We start from the raw sequence: 25,139 nt of genomic DNA on the forward strand, positions 1-25,139 counted from the left end.
GCATCACTCAAGAAGCTAAAAAGGAATCTGGGTTAACTTGACCTAGCAAATAACCAGTTTGCTTGCATGTCTGGGGCACCACCTATCATCAATAATAGGTAAAAAAAAATCTAGCTGCCACCACCCAGTAGCCCCCAAACCAACAACAGTCACATCAGCATTAGGTGAGTATGGGGTAATGTAATTGTTGACTCCCATCCTCATGGAAATAAATGCAAAAGACAGAAGGGAGAAGCCCATTACTATTACAGAAAAGCCAGAACTACAGACCAAGGTCTGTGTGAATGTACAAAGAGTCTAGGACCTGTAACTTTTCTGCTTTTGCTACCTCCTATTTGCCTATACTGATAAGCTACCATCCACCCACTCATTCAACAAATATTTTCAAAGCATTATGTCCCAAGCACTGTGGTAGGCACAGGGTCTACAAAACTCTCTTGTCTCTTACATAAATCTCTCCAGCAGGAAAACAGACATTAAACAAATCAATGCACAAACATAAACATAATTACAAACTGTATTAGATGACAAGAAGGAAAGGAATATGAAAGAGAACTACAAGGAAGACATACTTTAGGTTGTCTTTATTCAGAAGTGACAATTAAGCCAAGACCTGAGAACAAGTCAGTCAAGTGACAGTAACAGCAGATCTGTGTTTTAGGAAGATAGTTCTGACAGCAGCATGGAAGACAGATTAGAGAGGAGGTCAGTTACAAGACTAATGCAATAGTGTGGGTACAAGATAAGAGTCCAAATTAAACTACTAAATATGGAGATGGCAAGGAATAGCCAAATGTAAAAAAACATCCAAAGGCAGGATGGACAGGCACTGATCACTGAGTAGGTGAAGAATATAAGAGAAGGAAAAAAAAAAAAGTCAAGGCATTTCCTAGGATTCTAATTAGTCTAGGCAACTGGGTGGGTACGAGTATAAATAAGGGAGACAGGGAACACATAAAGAAGGTACAAGTTTAAAGTGAAGATAGTAAGTTTAGTTTACTGAGTTTTTGTTGCCTTTAAGGTACTGGAGAAACAGCCATAGAGAGATGTCTGACTTACGACTTTGAAAACAAATGGGATTGTAATCAGAATAGCCAGGCTAGAAAACAGGTCTGGGGTCATCTTCACGGGAGTGATAACTGATGCACTGGAAGTGAAGGAATCACTGAGGCAGTGTAAAAAAAAGAAAAAAAGACTAAGGAAACTTCGATTCATATTTAAAGGCCTAGTAGCAAAGGCCAGTGGCAAGAGAAAAAGGATGAGAGTTCATAGGAGGATCAGTTCAATAAATATTTATCAACATCTACCATGTTCTAGGTCCTATGACGGATGCCAGGGTCATAAAGAAAAGATAGAAGCCCTACCCTTAAGATGCTTATAGCCTAAGGAAAACCTCAAATAGATCATTTCAATTAGTTATTCATGGGGCACTATAGAAACATACAAGGGGGAAACCTAGCCAAACCGAGAAGTCAGGAAATACCCACTAAAGGAAATAGTGTCTGATCTAAAGCTTCAAGATTAAGTAAAAACATGCAAAGAAAGTTGGTAAGGGCAAACCAGATGGTATCAAGAGAACATTCTAAACTTTTGGAATGCTAAGCAGGATAATGGATATAGAAAAGAACTGGAAGAAGCTGAGAGGCTAAGGTGATTTAAACCGGAAAAAAAGTTATTCTTGGAAGAAAATAAGATGGGAAAAGTGGAAAAGGGTTTTTTTGGTAGAAACTTCATGGAAGGTTTTGGGGGAAATGTTACAGAAGACACTGGAGGAAGCTGCCAGGTTGTACGAGGATTTGGGAAGAGAGATGGGTAAAATAACTTGTATGAAGTTCACTAGGCTTTATGTAATTGTACCTTTTTATCTCCTTAGAAAATTTCTATAAAATAGTAAACAGATTCATTATTTTCCAAAGAATCTTGGGCCTGTCTGGTTTTTTTGGATGCAATACCATGCTGAGATTAGCCCAAGGTAACCCAGTTACAAGTCACCAAAAAATCTGGGAAAAGTAAATTTGTAAGCATTATTGGCCATGAAGGGGTCAAGCATGATGAAAAGCAAGAAGTCATTAGACAGCATTTATGTTGCCATTGATGTCCTTCAAGTAAACTTTTTTTTTTAAGATTTTATTTATTTATTTGACAGAGAGAGATCACAAGTAGGCAGAGAGGCAGACAGAGAGAGAGGAGGAAGCAGGCTTCCCGCCGAGCAGAGAGCCCGATGCGGGCTCCATCCCAGGACCCTGAGATCACAACCTGAGCCAAAGGCAGAGGCTTTAACCCACTGAGTCACCCAGGCACCCACCTTCAAGTAAACTTTTAACAGAAATGTAGGGGTGGAAAAAAATTGCCAATGGTTCATAAATGAATTGTTCGTTCATTCAACAAGTATTTACTGAATGCCTACTATGTAGCAGGAAACATCCTAGGCCCTGAGGAAATCAGTGGTGATCAAGACACAGATCTAAGAGTTTTACAGTCTAAAGGAAAAGGAAGACAAGGAACTGAACAGTTACAGTGAAATTAGTGTTAACACAGAGCAGTAAGAAAGCACATGGAAGCTTGACAGTGAAAAGGAGGAGGAACAGATGGCAGTAACTCGACTGAAAAGTATGGAGGCAAACTTTACTTTCTGGATGAAGGGAATTTGAGCATGTTTGTGAGTTGAAGGGAAGAAGCTTGTGGAAAGGAAGAATATGGGGAGGGGGAAAGAGAGGAGGGTCTTGGGAAAAAAGATTGGTGAGGGTGTAAGTGTTAGGTGTGGAAAAGAAGAACACTTCTTTCTGCAAAGAACCAAAGCAGGAAGAGAAGACAAAAAATAATTGTGATGCTGAAGGGGAACATAAAGAAATGTCCTCTATCTTTTGCCATGATACAGGCTAAGGTACTTACTAAGGAAGCAAAAACACACTTGGGGCTTTAAGGATGGTGCAAAAGTTTTAAAGGAGGCAATGTGAGAAACAGATAAGTGAAATAACTGATCAATTCCAATTCCGAAGATTACACACAGGACAGAAGGAGCAATCAAAAATTAGTTGCCTGCTTTTTGTTTGGATCGGGGAGTAGGACAGAAGGGAAATGTGAGCTGCACTTCAAAGAATTCAATAGGCATGAATTAAACAAAAGTGAACCTTTAAAGGAATTATCTAAAAAAATCACTAAATGTACACCCATACGGTGTGCAATTGATTATGGATTACTTACAGTGTATACAGTCAATACAGCACTCTCATGAGTTTTCATCTGTCACCATTACTGAGCAGCAATGGCAGAAGCTAAGAGGCTCACACAAAGGAGGAAAACAGAAGCCATCAGTAACAGAAACAAAGAGGAACTCACAGGTAGAGAAACTATATAGATCAGAAGATGAGGTAAAGGTAAGAAGAGTTTAAAATGAAAGCTATATTGTGGACTAATGATAAACCAGAAGATAACTGATGTCATGTTCCTGCCTCCCCCCTTTCCTTCCTTCAGCGTTCTCTTAGCACCTGCTTTATGCCAGGTACACTGTGAGGCACTGGTGATACAGAGAGAAGACATAATTCTTGCTTAGAAACTCAGAGTATATTCATGTACTCACAGCGAATGCTTACAACAAAAGAATAAAACCGAAAGCTGCTTTGAGTTTTGCTACTGAAACTATACATGCTTCTGTAAGACATTAACCACAAAGCAAAATTATATGAAAAGTTCAACAAATTCTTCAACAATCAGCAAAAGGTGCTATCAGAAATGGCAGCAGATTAAAGACCCATAAAATAATACGTTCTAACTTAATAAACTGCTGTGTATCTTGGCTTTATCACAGATGTTACATCTGACTTTTCATTAAACGGTTGGATTAATGCCAACAAAAAGGCAACGAACTGCAAACGGCAAAGCAAGATAACCAGAAACTAAGTGTGAGAAAGTATTTCAGCAGCAAATTGATAACAATTTTAGTGATTACTATAACAGTAATAATGCACATTTACTGAGCTCTTACTTGAGCCAGGCATATATCACTAAATTTGTATAAAATCCCACAAAAAAACCTACCTATAAGGTAGCCTCTAATAAATCATTTTACATACCAGAAAACTAAAGCTTAGAAAGAGTAAATAACTAGTAAGTTAAGGAGCCAGACTTGAACTCAGGTTTGCATGTTTCTTAAAAATCCATGCTTTAATCACTGTATGATTCCATTTCCCCCAAAAGAATGGAATAGTGTCAGGCACATGATGGACACTCAACAGTATGTGTCACTGAAGGAATGAATGAAAGGATATAAAGCGGCTATTGCAAAGTAAACCCAAATATGGAAAATACAAGTAGAAAAGCAGAAGCAATGCATTAAAGATTCACTCAATCACCAGCTCAAACTCTACAGCGTAATTGGAGGTGTCTGGTAAGCAGCCGCAATTGACAGAATGGCCTAATATGCTGTTACAGGAGATGTAATGGTTCTTTTTGGGTGAAAACTTCAGGCTATGAATCTGCAAAGCCAAAGATGGAAACACCACGAATCAGTTCAGAAAATCAACTGCAGATGCTGACCAGAAAACTTTCCCACATTTTCCCAGTATGGAAAAGGACTGGTGCTGTAAGACAGAAGAGTAAACCCCCAGGCTACCTTTAATTTTATCATCTCTCTGGGTTTGGGGTGGGTATTTTTTTCCCCCCAGAGCAAAACAGATTCACACCATCTGGTACCTATAAACTCCGACTTTTTTCCTTACTTGTAGTAAAATTAACATACAGTGTTCTATTAGTTTCAGGTGTATAATAGATTCAATTCTATATATTATGCAGGACTCTTCATGGTAAGTGCACTAACCCTTTATCCTAATTATATCACCATTAAAATAGAAGAAAATCATGTGTACTGGAAAGATGATTACCATTCTAGGACTATCCAGATGCTTTCTCTAAAAGATTCCTACCCAGATGCCTTTTACTGAGTCCAGGGACATGTTTTATGTCACTGACATGCCACCAAGATCACCAATGACAGGAGCCACAGAGAGCGCATATCCCAAGAGCACCCAATCTGTGAAGAGCCACTTACAGCCAGCAACCTATAGAGGCCTGGCATCAAACATTTGCCCAACAAGAAATGTACCTAACACAACCAATTGGATCTTCTCTTACAGGAGTCTGAACACAAGCTATACAGAGGGAAAGCTAGCTGAAAGACAGAAAATGCAGGCAGCAGAAGTAATGAGGGAGTTACAACCACACTGACAAGATACAGAATGAGGTAATTAGTTTAAAAATAAAAAGTAAAAGCAGAATCTTGCAAAGGACTAATAGCAGCAGAGAAGTAATACTTCTGCTCCTAAGAGGACCACACCCAGTCACTAGAGTTGCACTGATTTTTTTTTTTTTCCCAGTTTCTATTAAGACCTAGTTGAAAGCTATACGGTGAACCCAATTTGTATATAATGTCTGGCCACTACAATCTCCCTTATTTCCCACATAAAGCTATCTATAAACTTCTCATCACTAGCTACAGACCAAGTAAAACTCTGTCTTGCTTGCAACCAAAAAAAAAAAAAATGTGGTACAATATTTTTATATATGAGTGCATATGCACTCACACACCTGCAGTTAGATGACAAGGCAAACTGGGTGGTGGGTAGTTATACAAGCATTATGGGTCTTATTTCCATCTTATAGCATCTGGGATTTGAAGACACTGTTACTTAGCTCTAGTTAGCTGTTTTAGGAAAAAAAGGGGGGGAACCTCAAAGAAGCATCTTCAACCCTAAAATTTTACAATTCCTAACATTATAACTGTGCACTTAGAGATTAAGAAGAGATTCAGAGAAGTTACAGGAAACAAAACCATCTCTTCCTCTTGTGCAGCCAATAATCTGTTTGTGTCTGAATTTTATGGCAAAGAAGTGATTTTGTTCTCTTGGATTACAAGAAAACAATACCTGACTACTCAAGATGGCCAAGCAAAGAAAGGACAAATTGGAAAACCAAGAAAATGTTTTGAAAAAAGTTTAACTTGAGGACATACTGAAAATTACTCATAAACTGTGTTCTTGCCTATCTTTATGATAGTCCCATTAGCCTATCTTAACACCTCGAAACCTGTCCATTCAAACAGAGGAGAATGAAGCTCAGAAAAGTCTCAACCATCTATAAATGCCCAACACATTGAATTCCAAGGAATTCCAAAAATATCTAATGATCAAAGGCTTGAAAATGACAAAGCCACTCTCCTAGAGAAGCTTGTACAAAACACCCCTAACAACTTATATGTCAAAAATTCAAGAAAACTACATAAAAATCCTTTCCCTAAAAGTATAATTTTTTTCATATAATTCAATCACATTTACGCACACAGTATTTTCCAAGTCTTCACTATTTTTTTTCTTAGAAAAGTATTCCTTGCTTTTCCTTTCTCTCCAAAATAAAAGCTACCAGTCACAATTAACAGATATTTTAGGGTTCAGATCTACCAAAGCACCAATCTATGCAAGAATCTCAGCTTCTTTAAAAAATACTTTTGCACAGCTTAGAAAGAAAAGCTCACTAAAAGCCACAGTTCCATTTCTCAGAGCTAATCCCACAGACAGAAGAGATTAAAAACCAATATTCAAAACCTGAGTTGTAATAACAGTTTCATGCACTTGGGGTTCATTTTGGTGTAATAACTTTTCCTCTCGATATAACATCATTACACACTCTCCTATTGAAAGTGTTATGAGATTATATAAAGCAGGGACACCTAGATAGATTATATTAAGCAGGACACACAGATAGGGTGCAAGTTATTATTGCTCAAGCATTCAGGGTGAGAGTTTTTTTATTTTTTTAATTTTGGTTTGGCTATTTTTTCAAGCATATCATTCTATTCCTTAAACATTATAGTGTCTGTGTGACAGGAATATGCTCCCGGCACCTGACACAAGTATTTGAGCATCAAAATCACTACAAAGCCACACAACACAGGTGATGGAACCCCAGCACTTGATCTGAAGTTCAGAGTATGAAGGTTCATCCAAACTTATGGACAAAGGTTCTCTGATGTTGCTAATTATACATGTCCCTAAATACTAAAATTTTTATTATCTTATTGTTAAAAAAACAAAATCGAGAACAGGCAGGTGTGTGGGTAAACCCTCTCAGCAGATAATCTAACAGTACTTGGGCCTTAGTTGAAATTTTAAGTATTGCCTCTAATGACTACCAGTGGCAAGACTCTTGAAAACGTACCATTTCTTCTTAGCTCTTCATGACCCATTTACCAACAAAATTCCTGACCTGGACCAAATCGTGCTTTCCTGAAGAATCCACTAGCTCCATAATTGAAGCTTTCTTTCAAATAGTACTGCACATATATCTTTGTTTTCTAGAAACATTTCAGCTGTGTCACTCAGTTAAAATTTGTTCCATGTCAATATTCTGCACACGACCAAAAATAAAATATTTGTGATAGGGCAGATACTAATGAGAATTTTAAGACAGAGGGGTTATTCTGGGGAGTAACATAAAAATAAAGCCTAACTTAAAATGAATGTGCTTACAACCACCTGCTATCTTTTTCAAGACAAATGAAAAATCTGAGTAAGAATGGTAAACTAGTAATATCTGATCAGAAAATCGACAGCAAATAGTAATACGGTTACGTGTCTTCATTGTCCCAATTAAATACAAAGCAGCAATTAAAATCTGACATGCAGCAATAAAGTTCTCTCTTCTAAAGCACCCTTTTGATCTAAACTTAGAGTGGTAATAAAAAAATTACACACTTTAAAATGCCATGAAAATCACTTACAGTAACCATATCTAACATTTATTGTAACATGCCAAACACTATTCTAAATATTTTACATATACTTTTTATTTTATCCTCAGAACTATTATCCCCATTTCATTGGTGAGATAACTAGGGCAGAGAATGTTTTAAGTAACTTGTACAAAGTCACACACGAAATAACGTGTGGATCCATAAATTTCACCAACTAATCTAGCTCCAGATCATTATACTAAACTGCCCATAAGGTAATGTAGCAAACTTGCTTTGCAAATGGTATAATGTGCAAATAAATGTGACATGCACAGATTAAGAGCACATGCTTTGTACTCAGATCTAGTGTCAAGTCTCAATTCTGTAATTTACTAGCTATGTGAACCTAAGTAAATCACTGAACTCTAAGCTTCAACTTCCTATTCTATAAAATGGAAATAATGAAGTAACAGTTCTTACTGGTGGATTTTACTGGTGGATCTTCTTGGTAGATGAGGGGCATTTTGGATGGAAAGGATTGGTAGAGTGCTTGGCATGCAGTAAGCACTCCCATGAATGTTCATTATCACTATCTACTACTAACAGTTCTGTTTATTATTACAAATACTCATTTTAGTACTGGTAGCATTTTCTAAAATAAGTAAAGTCAACATGGAGGTAATGAAAGTTTATGAAATGAAGACCCAAAGTCTCACAGTAAATGTCAGCACAATTTTAAGATGGAAAAGACTATCACTTACTTTAATACCATTATCAAGTTTTTATTTAAAGTGCCTGGGTATACATGAAATGTGCTAGGCACTAAACAAAATTACCAAGACACAGTCCCTGACTTCAAAAACATACAATCAAGCAAATTAACTCTGCTGAATGGACACAAACAGCAAAACCTCCAACTGTGGGCATTTTCCCAACCAGACACAACTATGGTCATCATCAAGTTCCCCTCTGTCTGTGGTGTGGTGGTAGAGAATACATGCAGAAGCAGCAATTCAAAAAGAAATAATAAACCCAACCAGCAGAATTTAGAATGATGAAGATTCAGGAAGAAATAAGCTGACTTTCTACCCTCTTACCTTCTTAAAAAACATTTTGGCTATCTTGGTACTAAGGATCTCTGTTAATCAACCAGAAGAGAAAAAAGGAAAGAGCCAGAAATTCAAGAGAACTCAGAGTAAAATGGTACAGAAACAAATTCTAAGAGAGAGAAGGAATGAGTTTCAAAGTTAGAAAAGCCAAAATAACTGCAGGTGAGTTTAAGTGAAACATGTTTTATTCAGGATTCTATCATGTGTCTAATGCCTTAGAAACCAAACAAGTAATAGCCATTCTTAAGATTGCTGATCCTTACTCCTTTCCAATCCTGAGGTTTCTGTTAGCTTTTAAAGTCAGAAAAGAAAGAAAAAATAGCACAGGGTACAGAGGGATTTTGTCTAACAGAACAGCCAACATCATACTGCACATCTTAGAGCTCGGCTTCTGATCAACTAAGAGATCCACAGCTAAATCATAATCCTGGTAACCTGATTCCATCAAAAATGTAGCTTCTAAAACTCCTAAGTAAGGATCTAGGGTATTTCCAGGAAATATTTTCTGGAAATCTAAAGTTTAATAAACATTTTTATCCAGTGGTCATGCTATTTGAAAAGATCTTTTGCAACTTCACAACAGGAAATGATGCACACTCATGCCTATCTCCATATCTTCTTGCCAAAACACCTACTGAGAAACCTCCATTCATACCCACAGTCTAAAACAATAGCAAAACCACATAATTCTCTGCTACTGAATCTATAGGCTCTTTAAAGCAAACTAAGTATAGATCATAAAGCAATATTCCTTATTCCGAAAAAAAAGGTACTTTTCAATAATACAAGCAATCTGTCAACCAAAAACTTAGCTCATATCTACATAAGTAAGCCAAAAATTAAGGATGTGTAACATATATATTCTGCAAAAATACATGAATTCTTCAAGAAGAAGGTTTTCTTCCTGAAGTAGGGAAGGAGGAGGGGGGGGGAGAGAGACATGAGCAAAACAACAACAAAAAGCAATTATTATGCATTCAAGGTCTATCTGTATGTTCTAATGAACACCTGCCACGTGTCAGCCATACCTCCTCCAGCTCTCACTTGCACTATCCAAAATTAGGAAGTTGAAAGGCAAGCCATACTTTTTATTGTTTCTTCTCTTCCACTGCAGTTAGATGTGGAAGGTATCTCAGGAAACAGGAGGGGTTGAATTCTGTAGGAAAACTCTTAACTGACCAAAGAACAGCAAAAGTAGATATAATTTGTAGCCAGAAGGTTTTAATATAAAATAAGCAGGTTTTGATGGCTCTTTACCTCCTTAACTACTTGTCCCCACAACAAAAAGTGCTATAAATATTTGCTCATATAGCCTGTATGCAGAAAAGCTTCTGGCACAAATTTCTTAAGACTGTTCTCCTTAAGAGCCTCAGGCCAGAGCCCTCTGAGAAGACAGAGCTCACAAGTCAAAATAAAACCAAAAAGTAAGGATGAAGACCAGAAAGAAATAGGAAGAACAAAGAATTTCTAATAACTTCTTACCTGTTCATTCTACCTTTTTAAACTTGTCCTGATTTAGCCTCTAATGCCTATCTGCCATAAGCCACTGATTTGTCTACTGTAATAAAATATTCCTACTCTCTCTAGGCAATTCTAATTTAGATAGACACCTCCTGACATAGTGCTATTTTTTCTTCTATGACCCAGATGAAACCTTTTGACAGTCCTTGGAATCCTCAATTCCTCCTTCTAAATTCCTACTCTGTGGCCCTAGAGTTATGACAGAGGAGACAAAATGTGAATGGTATTATGAAAATAGGTGAGCTGCAGTAAGGAATTCCAGCAATTGGGCTCCCCTCCACCCACATCAAGCTATTTTTCTTTCTTCCCTACAGTATTTAAAAAGTAAAATAGAGAGCAAGAGGCTGATATGCAGATGAGAGGCTACAGCAAAGAGCCACTCCAGCTTTTTAGGAATACTCGTATCTTTTCACTGGTTGTAGGTACTTAAGTCTGGAAAATATCTTTGGAATATGTCGTGTGTAAGAATGCATAAAAGATAACACCTTGCAAAAGTCAAACATACAGATTTAATAATGTGCAACTAATGAAGATGGTTTATAAATGAAAAACCACCTACACATTTAGTTCCCTAAATATATTATGCTATTAATCATTAAAGTTAGATCTATAAGTACAAGTTTTCTATACGTGGAAAAGTCAATCTGTTTTTAAATTAAAGAGAAATTATCAATCTAATTCTTAAAAATAAAACTATCAGGGTATAATTCAAGTGTAGCTGCTCATAGTAACTGAATAAACTTAAATTTGATAAAACATTTAAGGTTCAACCAATGCACCTTTGTTGAAGCACATTTAGCTGAAATAACTTTGAGTCTGGTTTATTTCCATCACATATAGTACATTTTTCCAACAAGAGCATGTACATTCAATATAGAACATTTCCAGCAACAGTTACAGTCTTTCTAGTTTCCTTTCACAGTATATTTTAGTGCAAAGCACTGGGAAGGGTAAATGTTTTTCTAGCTATAGAAGCATTTTATTATGACCTTGTGGATCTTCAACATTTTAAAATTTTATACAAAAAGTATATAGATGGACAGGGTCCCTCCTAAGTACAGGTGTGAACCTATATAAAAACATGGTATATTCTCTGCTGTACCTTTTAAAATTATAATCTGACAAAAATTACTAAAAAATAAAATATTTCCTAAAAATTACAAAATATTGATACACAAAAACCTGCCCAATATTTCATAAAGATAGATGTACTTGTTTTTCCTAAAATCTTGATTACAAAAATGGACAAGAATTCATTATTTTCCAAATTTTACAGTAAGAATCAAATATCATCTAAAGTAGTCATTTAAGATTTTACTTGGGAGAAAATTCAGGGTTTATACTCCCATCATCCTTTTTTAGCAATATTTAAAGAAATAAACTAATATCATAAGAAGTGGTTGTGCATGGATTGTCTGCATCCATAAAATATCAGTAAGCTATTTACTACCTTCATATTAACATTAGTAAATGTGTGGTCTTTAAAAAAAAAAAAGAAGAAACTGAAAAATTAAGTTGCATCTATTATTAAAGTGCTTTGTATAAAATGTAAAGAAAAGGGGGGAATGTTTAATTTTCATAAAAACCTCAGATGTTTACAAATAAAAAATGTATGATCCATGGATGAAAATGAACTGGAACTTTCCTGTATTATATATTTTAGAATGAAACGTTCAAACATTTAAGTGCTAGAGAACAAGTTAGAAATAAATGAACGTAGAATTATTACAAATATTTAGTAGACTAAATATTTATAATTTGTTGATACTAATTTCTCTTTTGGTCCTAACATATACTCACTAGGAAATATATCTGTACAATCCAGATAAAATTTTGCCACATAAAGTGAAACAAAACTAAAATCACTAAGATATAGTCCTTTGTCAATTAAAAATCACCAGTGGTGATATATATTCTTCAAGTTGTTGATCACTTTAATCAACAAATTGTTTGGAAAACAAACTTTGAAATGTTTTTGTAGAAACTGTAGACCAAATTCACAAGGTCAAGGGTGGTTAGCTGATGGACTGTGATGACAATATGTAACGTCACAGCTACTTGGAAGTGCTGGGAGAGGCAGTGCCTTAGAAACGAGTGGTTAGATGGTTATTATTTTAGTCAGAAAACAGCAGTTACAGTTGAATATTTATGAATTTGTTTTTCCTTTTTTTCTCATAGTACCATTTGAAGACGTTTAGTGGTTCTAACACCAATTTAAAGTCTTTCCACAAAAATGAACTCCAAACCTTTTCGTACATCACTTGAAGTTATCTGAGGAGAAATGGGAATAAATGAACACTTTTGAGTTTACCAATAAAACCTTGTTTTTAAAATTATACAATAGTAAATGACTTCTAAATGGTGGTTTCATCTCAAGTTTCCACACAAATAAAAAAAATGTGTGATACTCAAACCACAACATTTAACCTACTCAGCACTCAAACTAAGTATACTGCTTTAAAACCTGAATCCAAAACTAACTTAGTACTAATTAAATATATTAAATGCCTTAATACAGGGAACAGGTACTGAAGGTAAACTTTTAAAAATATAGAGAGACTTGCAAAAACAAGTATAGGGAGTCTACTCCTTATTTTATATTGCATTTTAAAAATCTACATTTATTTCAAAACCTTCTAAAAAATTAAAATTTTTTTCTTTCTTCCCAATAGGGATTCTCCTTTTCTTACAACGCACAACCACAAAAAACCAAACCAAACCAAACCAAACCAAAACAAAACAAAAAAACCTCTGTTTAATAATATTAACTATGTTGAAATGATCACAAAAAGTCTATTTAAAACAAAAAGGGAAAAGTTAAGATTTGGAACCTATATAATCACTTTTTCCACAGATCAAAACTAAAAACAGTAACTAACGCATACTTCCAAAGAGAAGGAAAAAAAAAAATCCAAACTTTTGTCTATCAAGTTTCCCCCGTTGACTGGAAGCACTAGGTTAAATGTAAATAATAAATGCTAATTGTTCTAAATCCAATTTGGGGATTTTTTTTTTCTGAGTGCAGCACTTTATTTAGCCATCACAGATTAATTTTTACAATAATTACAGTGCCTCAAAAGACTTTTTTCCTATAATTATCGCCTTCACAAATTCATTTTAATATATTTAACTTTTCCTACAATGTATTAATTAGTAGACTAGGTCACTAAATCAAATTAAACCTGTGCAAAGTTAGTTAAACAGAAGAGTTCTATTGTAAACATAAGCCAATATAAATGTATATATTTTACAACATTGAGAGGAAAGCACTGACCCTGTGCCATCTACCTACCACTATATTGCATTGTCCTGTGGAAGATAAGTTCTGAAGTTAACTTTTGTTCCCAAGCCACTGGAATAAAGGTCACTGAAGAGGTAAATGCAATACGCACATTACTCTTGCAGTTCCCATTGCCATAAGATATATGGAAGCAAACGTGTTAAAATGGAACCAGCTATAAATTATGGTCAAATGATTTTTTTTAGTTCGATGGGGGAAAAAAGCAAAACTCTGTAACAGTTCCTCACCAGACAAGAGCCTTAGATCTTGTACTTCGGCCTTTGGTTTTGTTTCCTTCAGGTGAATTGGAAGCATTTGCCTTATGAGTTTTCTTATGATGTTCAAGATAAGTCTTTTTGGCAAATGCCTTTCCACATTTATTGCATCTGTGAAGAGAAAAGTTTTTTGTGACTTTTACTTCAATACCAACGTCAGCTACTTCATACTTTTTACTAGGAGAGTTAGAAGTGCCATCAGGTTTTGAATCACTATGTTTTGCCTCATCCCTCGAAGGGCCTCTTTTTGCCACTTTATTTAGAACAAAATCAATGGGCTTCTTTATAGCTCTGATCTCTAAACTGGCGGTTATTTTCCCAAGGTAGCGGGATGACTTTTTATGAACCACAGTTATATGTCGTATCACATCACGCTTCCGACGAGTTTCATAAGTGCAAAGAGGACACTTGTAGAATTTAACATAAATGTTATTCCCATCTGTGTGCAACTCAATGTGTTTAGTCAAGTTCTGTTTGGAAGTAAACTGACGTTTACAAAGTTTACAGTAAAGCTGCTTGAAGTCAAAGCCAGCTGAGAGTTTCGGTTTCCTGGTTTTTTGCTGGCCGCCTGCAGCAGACGGACTGGTTGATTTAGGGCTTTCAGAGTCTTGTTTAACTTTATTTTTCTGTGCTGCCGGTGTGCTCTTTTTTTCATTTGAATGATTTGTTCCCTTTAATTCATTCTGTGGAGAATGGGTGATGGAAGGGGGTGAAGGTTCTACAGAATCTGCTGGTTCAACTTTAACTTTTATTTCTGAACTGCTGGCAGTATTATTAGGGCCTTTCTCTCTTTTAGAGTTTGTTCCAGAAAGAGTTATCTTGTGGACAATTTGCATATGTCTTTTAAGCATTATTTGTGAACTATATTTCCTCTTGCAAAGGAGGCATTTGCATGCAGTTAAATTGTATTCAGCCTTTGAAGACGACTTTTGTTTTCGAGTCTTAAAAGATTTTTTAGGAGAAACAGAATCCAGGAACAAAGGTTGCCCAGGCTTTGTTGCTATATCAGGAGTAATTGAATCCCTCCTTAGTCCTCTATGAACTTCATCAAAATGCCTCCTTACATTCGCTTTTGTAGCAAATGATTTACAACATACTGGACAACTCCTACTTATTGGAACTAGAACATTCTTACTGCGTCCTTTAGAGGACTGATTTGGATTCTTTCGTGTTTCAATGTACTTTTTTAGTTCTTCCATCTTTTTCTTGTGTACTTTTCGAATGTGACGACGAACACCTCGTCTGGAATTGAATTCTTTTCTACAAAGACAGCATATCAACTGGTGACCAAAATCAGAATTGTCAGAAGTTTCCAAGTCAGCCTGTGATTCCTGAGGTTGCTCATCAGATGTAGGTGCAACTTCATCTGCAACAATCTCAACAGGTGGGGGCTCTACAGCTTCCACCTCTGCATCTGCAACTGGTACTGTTTTAGACTGTTCAGTGCTGGTTTCCTGTACTTGAACTTCAGTTTGTTCAGGAGTACTGCTTGACTCTGTGACTTCAGTAGGATTATCAGTCCTTGAAATATACTGAAACACTGCATTTTGATTAGTTTCTATGGGTTCTAGCTTAATAATATATTCTCGCTTGTCCACACTTGGATATATGGCTTCTAGGAGATCATTTATGGCTTGGCTTTGTTTATCATTTACATCAGGAAGGTCTGTTAAGGAAAAAACAACATTTTAATCTGAAATCATCTGCATGCTCTAGCTATCTAATATTTAAAAATGTATTATGAATCTCTATCTTAAAATTTATTACTAGCTTATTTTTAGAAGAGCATTATCTACTTTTACATATTTTAAAACTAGAATTAAACTAAAATTAATTTAAAATCTCATCAACGTACACAAATGTTAAGGAATAAATGCAATCTGAAGAGCTACTTCCGCTCCTAAGTGCCCTTAACACCAACTACATAAGCACATGAATGTCCTAAACAATTAAAAGAGTATTTCAAATTTTCAGTCTAAAATTTTCAGGCCAGCAAAGGCAAATCAAAGTTCTCATAACCCAAGATGGATAACACATCATGAAGAATGTACTATTATATAAAAAAATGATTCTTTTTTTGGAAAACATAACAGCATTCCTATTAACTTAATCCGTAATAATCTAGTCTACTTGTAGAGAGGCACCCTTAAAGATCTTATGGAAATGAAAAAGAAAGATTTGTAGGATATAAAAATGAATGACACGTACAAAAGTCTTTGCTATTACAGGGCTTAACAGGATACCACCCCATTCAAACAAGTGATTAAAAACTACAGATTTATTCCAAAAACAGAGCTAGTTTTATTTACTTGCACAATAATTATGTCCCCTATAGAAAATCAAATATTCCTCCTATAATAGATTTATCTAACACTGGTTATGTTTCCATACAACTCTAAAATCTAGCTACAAATATAGCATCAAATCTGATATTTAAAAACAAGAAATAATTCATTATTGCTCTTTTAGAAATCTTCCCATTTAAAACGGATAGTGTCTAAAAGGATAACACTTTCACCGAAGTACTTCTAGAATGAGTATTGCCAAGGAAAGTGCACAATAATCCAACAAATCCATTTATTTATATTTCTAAAAGTCAGCTCTACACTAAAACAAAGAAAACTATCACAAATATCACTAATTTTCTACTAGCACTTTATTTATTAAAATATCAGATTTGAAACTAATCCCTACAGACTGCCTTTTCGTTTATATCTCAATGATAAAAACAAGTATAATAAGATATAGGACTATAACAAGATCTAGTACTAGGAAAAATTTCCAAAGATGAAATTCTTATTTCAACTATGTCCTATAATATACTTTAAATCAATTATGTCCTATAATATACTTTAAATCAGTTTCATGCTAGTAATTCCGTGGTACTTCTGATATTTGGAATTTTCATTTCATTCCCATTCCAAGAAAGTTAAGTTGAAAAGTGCACCAACTCCACAATTCAACTGTAGTATCAAATGGACCAAATAAGTTCTATAATTTGTAAGACCACAAAGAGTTAAACCCCTGAACAAGAAATAATGAAAGTAACCTATTACTTATTAAAATATTTTAAGGAATTTATATCAGTTCTTTAAAGCAAGAAAATAATACCGTTACATATACTGCTAACTTAATCATACATGGGCAATACACTTAATCCAACAAACATTCAGTTTCACAAAGACTTTATTAGCCTACGACCTGCCTTCATCACATAAAGCTACTTCAGATCTCAAGTTGGCCTATAACACAATCTCATTTCTGATAAAATAACTGATTTATAAATAAATTTCACTGAGAACAAAACTGATCTTCAAATCAAGACCCAGAAAAAAATAGAAAGGTTATTATTTTTTAATGTTCTTCTTACCATCCCCAAGAAATCAATGCATTTACTCATTCTTTGCTCTATTTCTAACCTTCTTATTTACTTAAGAATAATCTTAGTAAATTATCAGTCATATGTAACAAGTTGTTGAAGAAACAGAAATGAAAAATACCAATACTCCCTTCAAGCACTCACATTTTAACTTAGAAATATCCTGAATATAAACTATATGGTCCATATAAACATTCAAAAACAATATCCAATATCTTGATATAAATAAGTATACTCATAAAACTAACCTCTTTAAGAAAAACACAAAAACACTCATATTAAAGTACTAGTCTAAGAAAATGAACGTTAAGTATTTAATTTTATTCCCCATCATTAAATTATTGATACCATTTTAACACAAATGTATAGCTACAGTATAAGAACACTTAGCTGTAAAATGCATAACTGGATATATGAATAATACTTACTGTCATCCATCTGGAGACTTGGTGGGCAGTAGAATTTTTTATGGGTAATTAAATTTGGTAATCCTCTGAAGAGACTGCGGCATAATTTACATTCAAAAATGGTGTCCACATCTTTTAATAAAATGTGCTTAAGTTGTTTAGTTCCTGAAGGAAAAAGAAAATAAAACTTAACACAAAAGGTAAATTTAATGTGCATTTTTAAACTGGGCAACCACTGTTGACAATCCAAAGTGCAATTACTCTTTGCAAACAAAATACAGGCAATTGCCAATTTCCACCATTTGTATTCAGAACTAACTTATAAACTAAATTCTAAGTAAAATTCTAACATCACCTGGATATTGTGACAGCTAAAACTGATATTTTTTTTCTAATTCAGCAGCCAATCAATTCTTAGGATATCCCAACAGTGGTTTCAACATCTGGCTGATCATCAAAATAACCTGGGAATAATGATGTACATGAACCCCCTCTAGAGATTCTGATTCAATAGATATGGAAGGGAAAAGAATTAAACATACCCCTCCTCCACCAACCCCCTACTCCTTGCCAAAGTTTCTCGCTGCTCCCTTCTGCATTAAGACGTGAACATGGAGTTCTGTAATACGTTTTCCTGATTCCTTAAAGAAAGTCGAAACTGTCACAAGACTGCATGTGACTTTTCTTTTTAAACTCAGCTCAAATTACTTCAGGTTCTGGGCCAACATGGGATTATGGTCATTGAGTGTCAGAATATAGAATCCTTATCCATAATTTTAACTTTGCTTAGGCCTCCTGATACCACTATAAATTTATTCAAAGCCTTTCTCCCTCAAAAACTCACTCCAAGTGCAACTAATTAAATACTGATAGTTTACAGTTTAAACTAATTTAAAGCCTGTCTTCTCCACTAGATTATAAACTCCAAAGCAGCCAAGACCAAACCTGTCTTATTTATAACTACAAAGTATTCAGCTCTGGCAATGCTCAATATTAAAATTAGTTGAAGAAATGCCATTGATACAGGGAATCTAAGCATTATGACACAAGACCAAAAGGCAGGGGGAAAAAAATGGCAATGAGCATCCAATCTTTAAAGTAAGAACATCCACCAGGAATAAAACACAAATGGAATTTGTGTTTTAAATTTAAATTTAAATTTGCCATTATTTCCTACAGGTTTTTGCCACAAGTAAATTGACAAAATTGATCTGCCATGCTTTACTAATTAATTAGCTTTTAATTGCCTCAAATAAAAAAGATGCTAATAATATTGACTTCAATATTAAACATGTCCTGAAAAAAACCTTTAAAACTATCTAGGTGCAAAGTGTCCTTCTATCATTCCACAAGTACTTGACACTCTGTTAAGCTCTGGGACTACTAAAGAGTAAACACACTATACTATCCATCTTCTAAAATGAACACACCAAACCAAACCTATCTTAGACAATCATGAAAGAAAATATGAACCTAAATCCCAGAAAAATTAAATTACACATCTGGGTTTCTACTGGGAAAAAATAAATATAATGAAATCATTTCCACCATCATTTCTCAAATCAGAATCAATGGTTTACTGCACTAAACCATATTACCACGAAATCAGAAAATATAAATTTAAAAAGATTCAGAGGACAGCCCGAGTATTATTCTTAATATAAAGGTAAAATCAGGGTATCCGGGTGGCACAGTGGGTTAAGCCTCTGCCTTCAGCTCAGGTCATGATCTCAGGGTCTGGGATCGAGCCCTGCATCGGGCTCTCTGCTCAGCAGGGAGCCTGCTTCCCCCCTCTCTCTCTGCCTGTCTCTCTGCCTACTTGTGATCTCTCTCTCTCTCTCTCTGTCAAATAAATAAATAAAATCTTAAAAAAAAAGGTAAAAATCATACATACATACACATACACACAAACATACACACGCACGCACTTTCTTAGTCCACTTCGCATTACAAAATATACTTACAAAAGACTGCTTTTGTTTAGTTCATAGTTAATCTCCTAAGTGACTGACAAACTATGAGAGGTAGACTGATGATAAAAATATTTTAGGTAAGCCTAACCTATCTACAGAAGTATAGTTAAGTGTAGCACCAGTAAGAGGAAAACAGAAAATTTTGTGCACTTTAATTCCAAATTGAAATACCCGCTAGACCCATACTAAAGATTCAATTCTGCCTTTAAAAACAGTCAAAAAAAAGATTGAAGAGGAATGCAAAAACAAGCTGAACTAGGTTTAAGAACCCAATTGAAGATTTAAATAGGAAGTATGAGGTTATACACAAAAAACAGTTACTGCTAAAAATACAAGACTGCATCCCTAAATCAGAGATCTCACTTTGTCCATCAGGTCTGCTCAACTATAAAAAGTAATTAATTAAAAATTAAAGAGGGGGCACCTGGGTGGCTCAGTGGGTTAAGCCTCTGCCTTCGGCTCGGGTCATAATCTCAGGGTCCTGAGATCAAGCCGCACATTGGGCTCTCTGCTCAGCGGGAAGCTTGCTTCCCCTCTCGCTCTCTGCCTACCTGTGATCTCTCTCTCTGTGTCAAATAAATAAATAAAATCCTTTTTAAAAATTTAAAGAGAAACAGATAGGTATTCTTGTTTAGTCCTGGTTATAGAACTAGTTATATTCAGCAGAGTATATATTTGTTTCCAATAGCATCCCCCCCCCCAAAATCTCTGGCCCTATCCTTAACTCATCAATCTTAATTATCATTCACAAATCCTTCCCCCACCCCCATCCCACCTACACACACACACACACACACACACACACACACACACAAGCACAGTTGTGTTGACACAGGTACATCAAATTTCTTTCAGAGCCATGGGTTCACCAAATTGTTTCTCTCTCTTCTCAGGACTTCACCTATGTTTTTTTTCCTCCCACTGCCCCGGTCTGGCTCACTTCTAGTAATCCTTCAAACTCTGGGGAGCCTGGGTGGCTCAGTTGGTTAAGTGACTGCCTTCCGCTCAGGTCATGGACCCTGGAGTCCCAGGATCTAGCCCCAGGATCAAGCCCCAGAATCGAGCCCCAGGTTCAAGTCCCAGAATTGAGACCCAGGTTCGAGACCCAGGATCTAGCCCCAGAATCAAGCCTCAGAATCAAACCCCAGGTTTAAGCCCCAGGATCGAGTCATGCATCCTACCCTCCCCACTCTCATGCTCACTCTCTCTCTCTCTCTCTAATAAATAAAATCTTAAAACAAACAAAATTCCAGGTTAGAAGTCACTTCCCCCGGGAAGCCTTCTGATTCCTGGTTTTTGTTATGAATTCTTCACCCCTATTCCTACAGCACCCTATACATCTGTACTGTATTATCCCAGTATCTTTTAATTATTTTTCTGTAGTCCCATTAAGCTGGAGGCTCTAAAAGGATGGAGAAGATACCTTCAATGCTCATCGACTATATCCCCACCTCTCAGGACTATGCCTGACTGAGGTTTGTTAAATAACATATTAGAAGCTTTATGTTTAAGGAAACCTTCTCTATAGGTTTTTTTTTAGGGTATAATAAAGTTGCCTGGGAAGCCAAAAAAAGACCTCAAAGATTTTTCTAATTCAACTTACACACTTTACAAATAAGAAAAATAAGACGTTGCCCATTCCGTAAATACAGACAATAGAAGTTTTTCCCTAAGCTAGTTTTAGCTGTCATTTAAGGTTTTGATGTTTTTCCCATGTGGTCATAATGGCTTTGGACATAATGGTCTCATTAGCTACCATTTTTGACTGCTCTGCTCATTAACAATTAGACACAGCCAATCATCTGTGCCTCTGTTAACAGCTAAAACTTTCTGTCACCTGAGACAACAGACATGGTCATCTGGACAGCAACATAAAGTTCTTCCACTGCCCTTGATCCTGAAAGAGACCCATGCATAATCTTACTCCTAATTATTCCTTTTCCTGTATGAGTAACGTTTTCTTGCCCTATATCTTAGAACTATCTTAGAAGTCACTGTTTACTGATTAATCAGTATCTTTCAAAAAAAAAAAAAAAAAAAAACAGCCCTCCAAAGAGTAAGGCTTTTGATGATTAGAAATTAACTAATTAGTGAATATTTCAGATTCTCATAATAGATTCTCAGTAAAAATTACTCAAACCCCAACAAGGGTTTCGTCATATGCTATTCCTTAACATCAAATACATTGTATGTACTGAGAAAAATATTTACAAGATTTTTTTTCAAAAGGAATCAGTATTCAGTTTTACATTAGGGTGGAGGGGCAGTCACTTTACATGATGAGATATTAATTCTAACTCTTCTGTGCCAAAGATAAGCTTTCATTTTTTTCCTTAATATATGGATATGTTGGTCAATGACCATTTTAAGTTGTAGCAGTAATGATTTTTAAATGGTATACTGCTTGCTTTATGATTCACACATGAGCTTAATCATTTTTAACATGACTGTTTAAACGCACTGCAAGCAAAGCTGTAATTCCTGTCAAAACTGATTTCCAAGGCCAGTTTATGAAGGAAATTTCTAACTGATCATCCCTTAACAAAAGTTCTTAAAGGGGGGGGTAATTTAAGAAAATTTTTTTTCTTTTTTTTTTTTTTAAGATTTTATTCATTTTTTATTTATTTGGCAGACAGAGATCATAAGTAGGCAGAGAGGCAGGCAGAGAGGCAGGCAGAGAGAGAGAGAGGAGGAAGCAGGCTCCCCGCTAAGCAGAGAGCCCGATGCGGAGCTCAATCCCAAGACCCTGAGATCATGACCCGAGCCGATTGCAGAGGCCTTAACCCACTGAGCCACCCAGGCGCCCCTAATTTAAGAAAATTTAAATTGATTTCTTAAAACTACCACCTGCAAGAGTTGGTTAAAAAAAATTACTAGGTTAGGGGCACCTCGGTGGCTTAGATGGTTAAGAGTCTGCCTTCAGCTCAGGTCATGATCTCAGGGTCCTAGGATCAAGCCCCACATCAGGCTCCTTGCTCAGCAGAGAGTCTACTTCTCCCTTTCCCTCTGCCTCTCCCCCTGCTTGTGCGTGCTCTCTCTCTCTCAAATGGATAAATAAAATCTTTCTTAAAAAATTACTAGGTTGGGCTGCCTGGGTGGCTTGGTGGGTTAAGCCTCTGCCTTCAGCTCAGGTCCTGATCTCAGGGTTCTGGGATCGAGTCCCATATCAAGGCTCTCTGCTAGGCAAGGAGCCTGCTGCTTCCTCCTCTCTCTCTCTCTCTCTACTTGTGATCTCTCTCTGTGTCAAATAAATTAAAAAAAAAAAATCTTTAAAAAAAATTACTAGGTTAATTATGGAACAGTGCTACATACTACAATAAATGTATAAGCAGAACAAAATGATTCTAGTGCCACTTGGTTAATATTTTCATCTTACAAACATTTTTTGGACACCTACTAAATATGAGTTTACAATGTTATTACTGGAAACATGAAAGTGAAGGATCTGATTTGTGCCCTTAAGAAATTCCCAGACTAATATAAATGTCTGCTCCTCTAAGAACATAGCCTCAGATAACATTCTTTGAAGAATATAAGAACAAATCAAACAAATAAATCTACATCTGTCTTATTCATGCAAAAAATATCTAGTCTGATTTTAAATTTCCTAAAATTGTTATGTAACAACAAAAAACAAAACCTATATGATAATGATGCTCTCTTATCTTATATATCTCCGAAAAATCACACTTCCATCCTCAGTTTTTGTTTGTAGTCAGGACTAAGGCATCACCATCCAGAAACAGCTTACACTAAATGCAGGTAATGTTTTAAACAGTACAAAACCAAAACAAAACAAAAAACTCTTCTAAGAAGTTAAATGACCAAACCTAAGATGATAATGACAATAGCAAATACCATACAAAGCTAATTCTCATTTTTCATTACAATTCACTCCTCCCTAAGAGTCAGAAAAGATGCTCTTCCTTGCACATAGTAGTAGTGTATTTTATAGAATCTTTTTTCTATGATATTATATATATTTTTATAACCTTATATATTTCAAGGATTCAAAAAAACAATATCGACTTCATAAGAAAGACCATTTTTGAATATCAGACTAAATAATTATCCTTCTCTTTTCTCTCCATGAATATTAGACTAAATAATTATCCTTCTCTTTTCTCCCCATTTTTCTGTTTCTAATCTTAGGGCATTCAATAGCTCCTTTGCCTCTACCAGAAGACTGAGAGACTAAGAAAGAATATTAAGCTCAATTAAATCGATGTTAATAAATGTCTCATCGAAGTACACCTTTTTTGTTGTTGTTGTTACTTAAAATTCTGTTCCAGTTTGGGGAGAGAGGTCAGGAAGAAAGGAAGCTAAAATTAAAGTGTCAATAAAAAGAAGATAAATTTGAAGACATCGAGTCACAGATGTGATCCTAGAAGGACTAACAGAGCTAAGGCAGCACTCTAGCAAAAGGCAGGACCCAGTCAAGATAGTACAGAAGCCAGGGATACAGAGCAAACAGCATGTCTCAAAGTCATTAAACCATCAGGGATTTCAGAGTAGAATCTGTAGGTTGGAGCAAAATAGGCAACCTTCTAAAAAATGAGGTATCTATCTATGGACAAATGTCAAACAACAGCAAAATGTACTGTTAATAAAGCAAAAATACATAACAGTGTGCAGAATCAGCTACCATTAGTACTGGGGGGAAAAGTGAGGGATTTATGCTTGTACATGTATACAGGGTCTCTAGAAGAAGACACATAAATCATGTAGCAGTGGCTGCCTGAGCAGAGACTTATTTTTGTATTTCTTTTTTTCCCCAAAGGGTATTTTATTTTTTTATTTTTTTTTAAAGATTTTTATTTTTATTTATTTGACAGAGAGATCACAAGTAGGCAGAGAGGCAGGCAGAGAGAGAGGAGGAAGCAGGCTCCCTGCCGAGCAGAGAGCCCGATGCGGGGCTCGATCCCAGGACCCTGAGATCATGACCTGAGCCGAAGGCAGCGGCTTAACCCACTGAGCCACCCAGGCGCCCCTATTTTTGTATTTCTATACATCCTTTTATACTTCCTTATTATTTTTAAACCACGGGCACTTATGACTTAATCCAACAATATTACTTATTCCAATATAGGAATATTAATTAATTCCAGAAAGAAAAATCTATTCAAATTAATTTACAAGTGAAGTGGCCAGAAATAAAAAGATACCAGAGGTCAAGAAAGATTTATCATTTAAAACCAGAAAAACAGTCCAAAGTAAAGACTAAAGTGTGAGGCAAAGAAAACAAGTCAAAACTGATCATGCAGTCAGTACAGCACATGTGGGGCTGGCAGACCAAAAAAATGAGTTAACTCATTCCTCAGCCTTTTATGAACTTCCATCTTGGGTAGGAATTAATACCAGGTCACAGACAGCCAAGTGTGGACAGAAGGTGAGTAACTTAGAAATGGTATAATAGCTGAAGACAACTATCTGAGCTTAAAGATTAAGCTAGATATCCTAACACATTACTAA

General features: G+C 35.6%; 1 protein-coding gene across 6 annotated transcripts in view; it reads right to left on the bottom strand.

The window, feature by feature from the left end:
• The window catches only part of ZNF800 (zinc finger protein 800), a 49,372-nt gene that overhangs the window by 15,031 nt on the left and 9,202 nt on the right, over positions 1 to 25,139 (bottom strand). For 4 of the 6 annotated variants that reach the window (XM_047694167.1, XM_047694168.1, XM_047694169.1 and 1 more), the window contains exons 4-5: positions 17,716 to 17,859; positions 13,882 to 15,574 (exon numbers count right to left, since the gene is read on the bottom strand). In XM_047694167.1, coding sequence (XP_047550123.1) covers positions 13,882 to 15,574; positions 17,716 to 17,859 — 1,837 coding nt within the window. Of the gene's footprint in view, positions 1 to 6,823; positions 15,575 to 17,715; positions 17,860 to 25,139 lie in introns of those variants that run through there. The other 2 variants (XM_047694172.1, XM_047694171.1) reach the window with 2 other exon arrangements.

The sequence above is a fragment of the Lutra lutra genome, chromosome 11 (assembly GCF_902655055.1).
Source record: "Lutra lutra chromosome 11, mLutLut1.2, whole genome shotgun sequence".
In the NCBI taxonomy this organism is placed as follows: domain Eukaryota; kingdom Metazoa; phylum Chordata; class Mammalia; order Carnivora; family Mustelidae; genus Lutra; species Lutra lutra.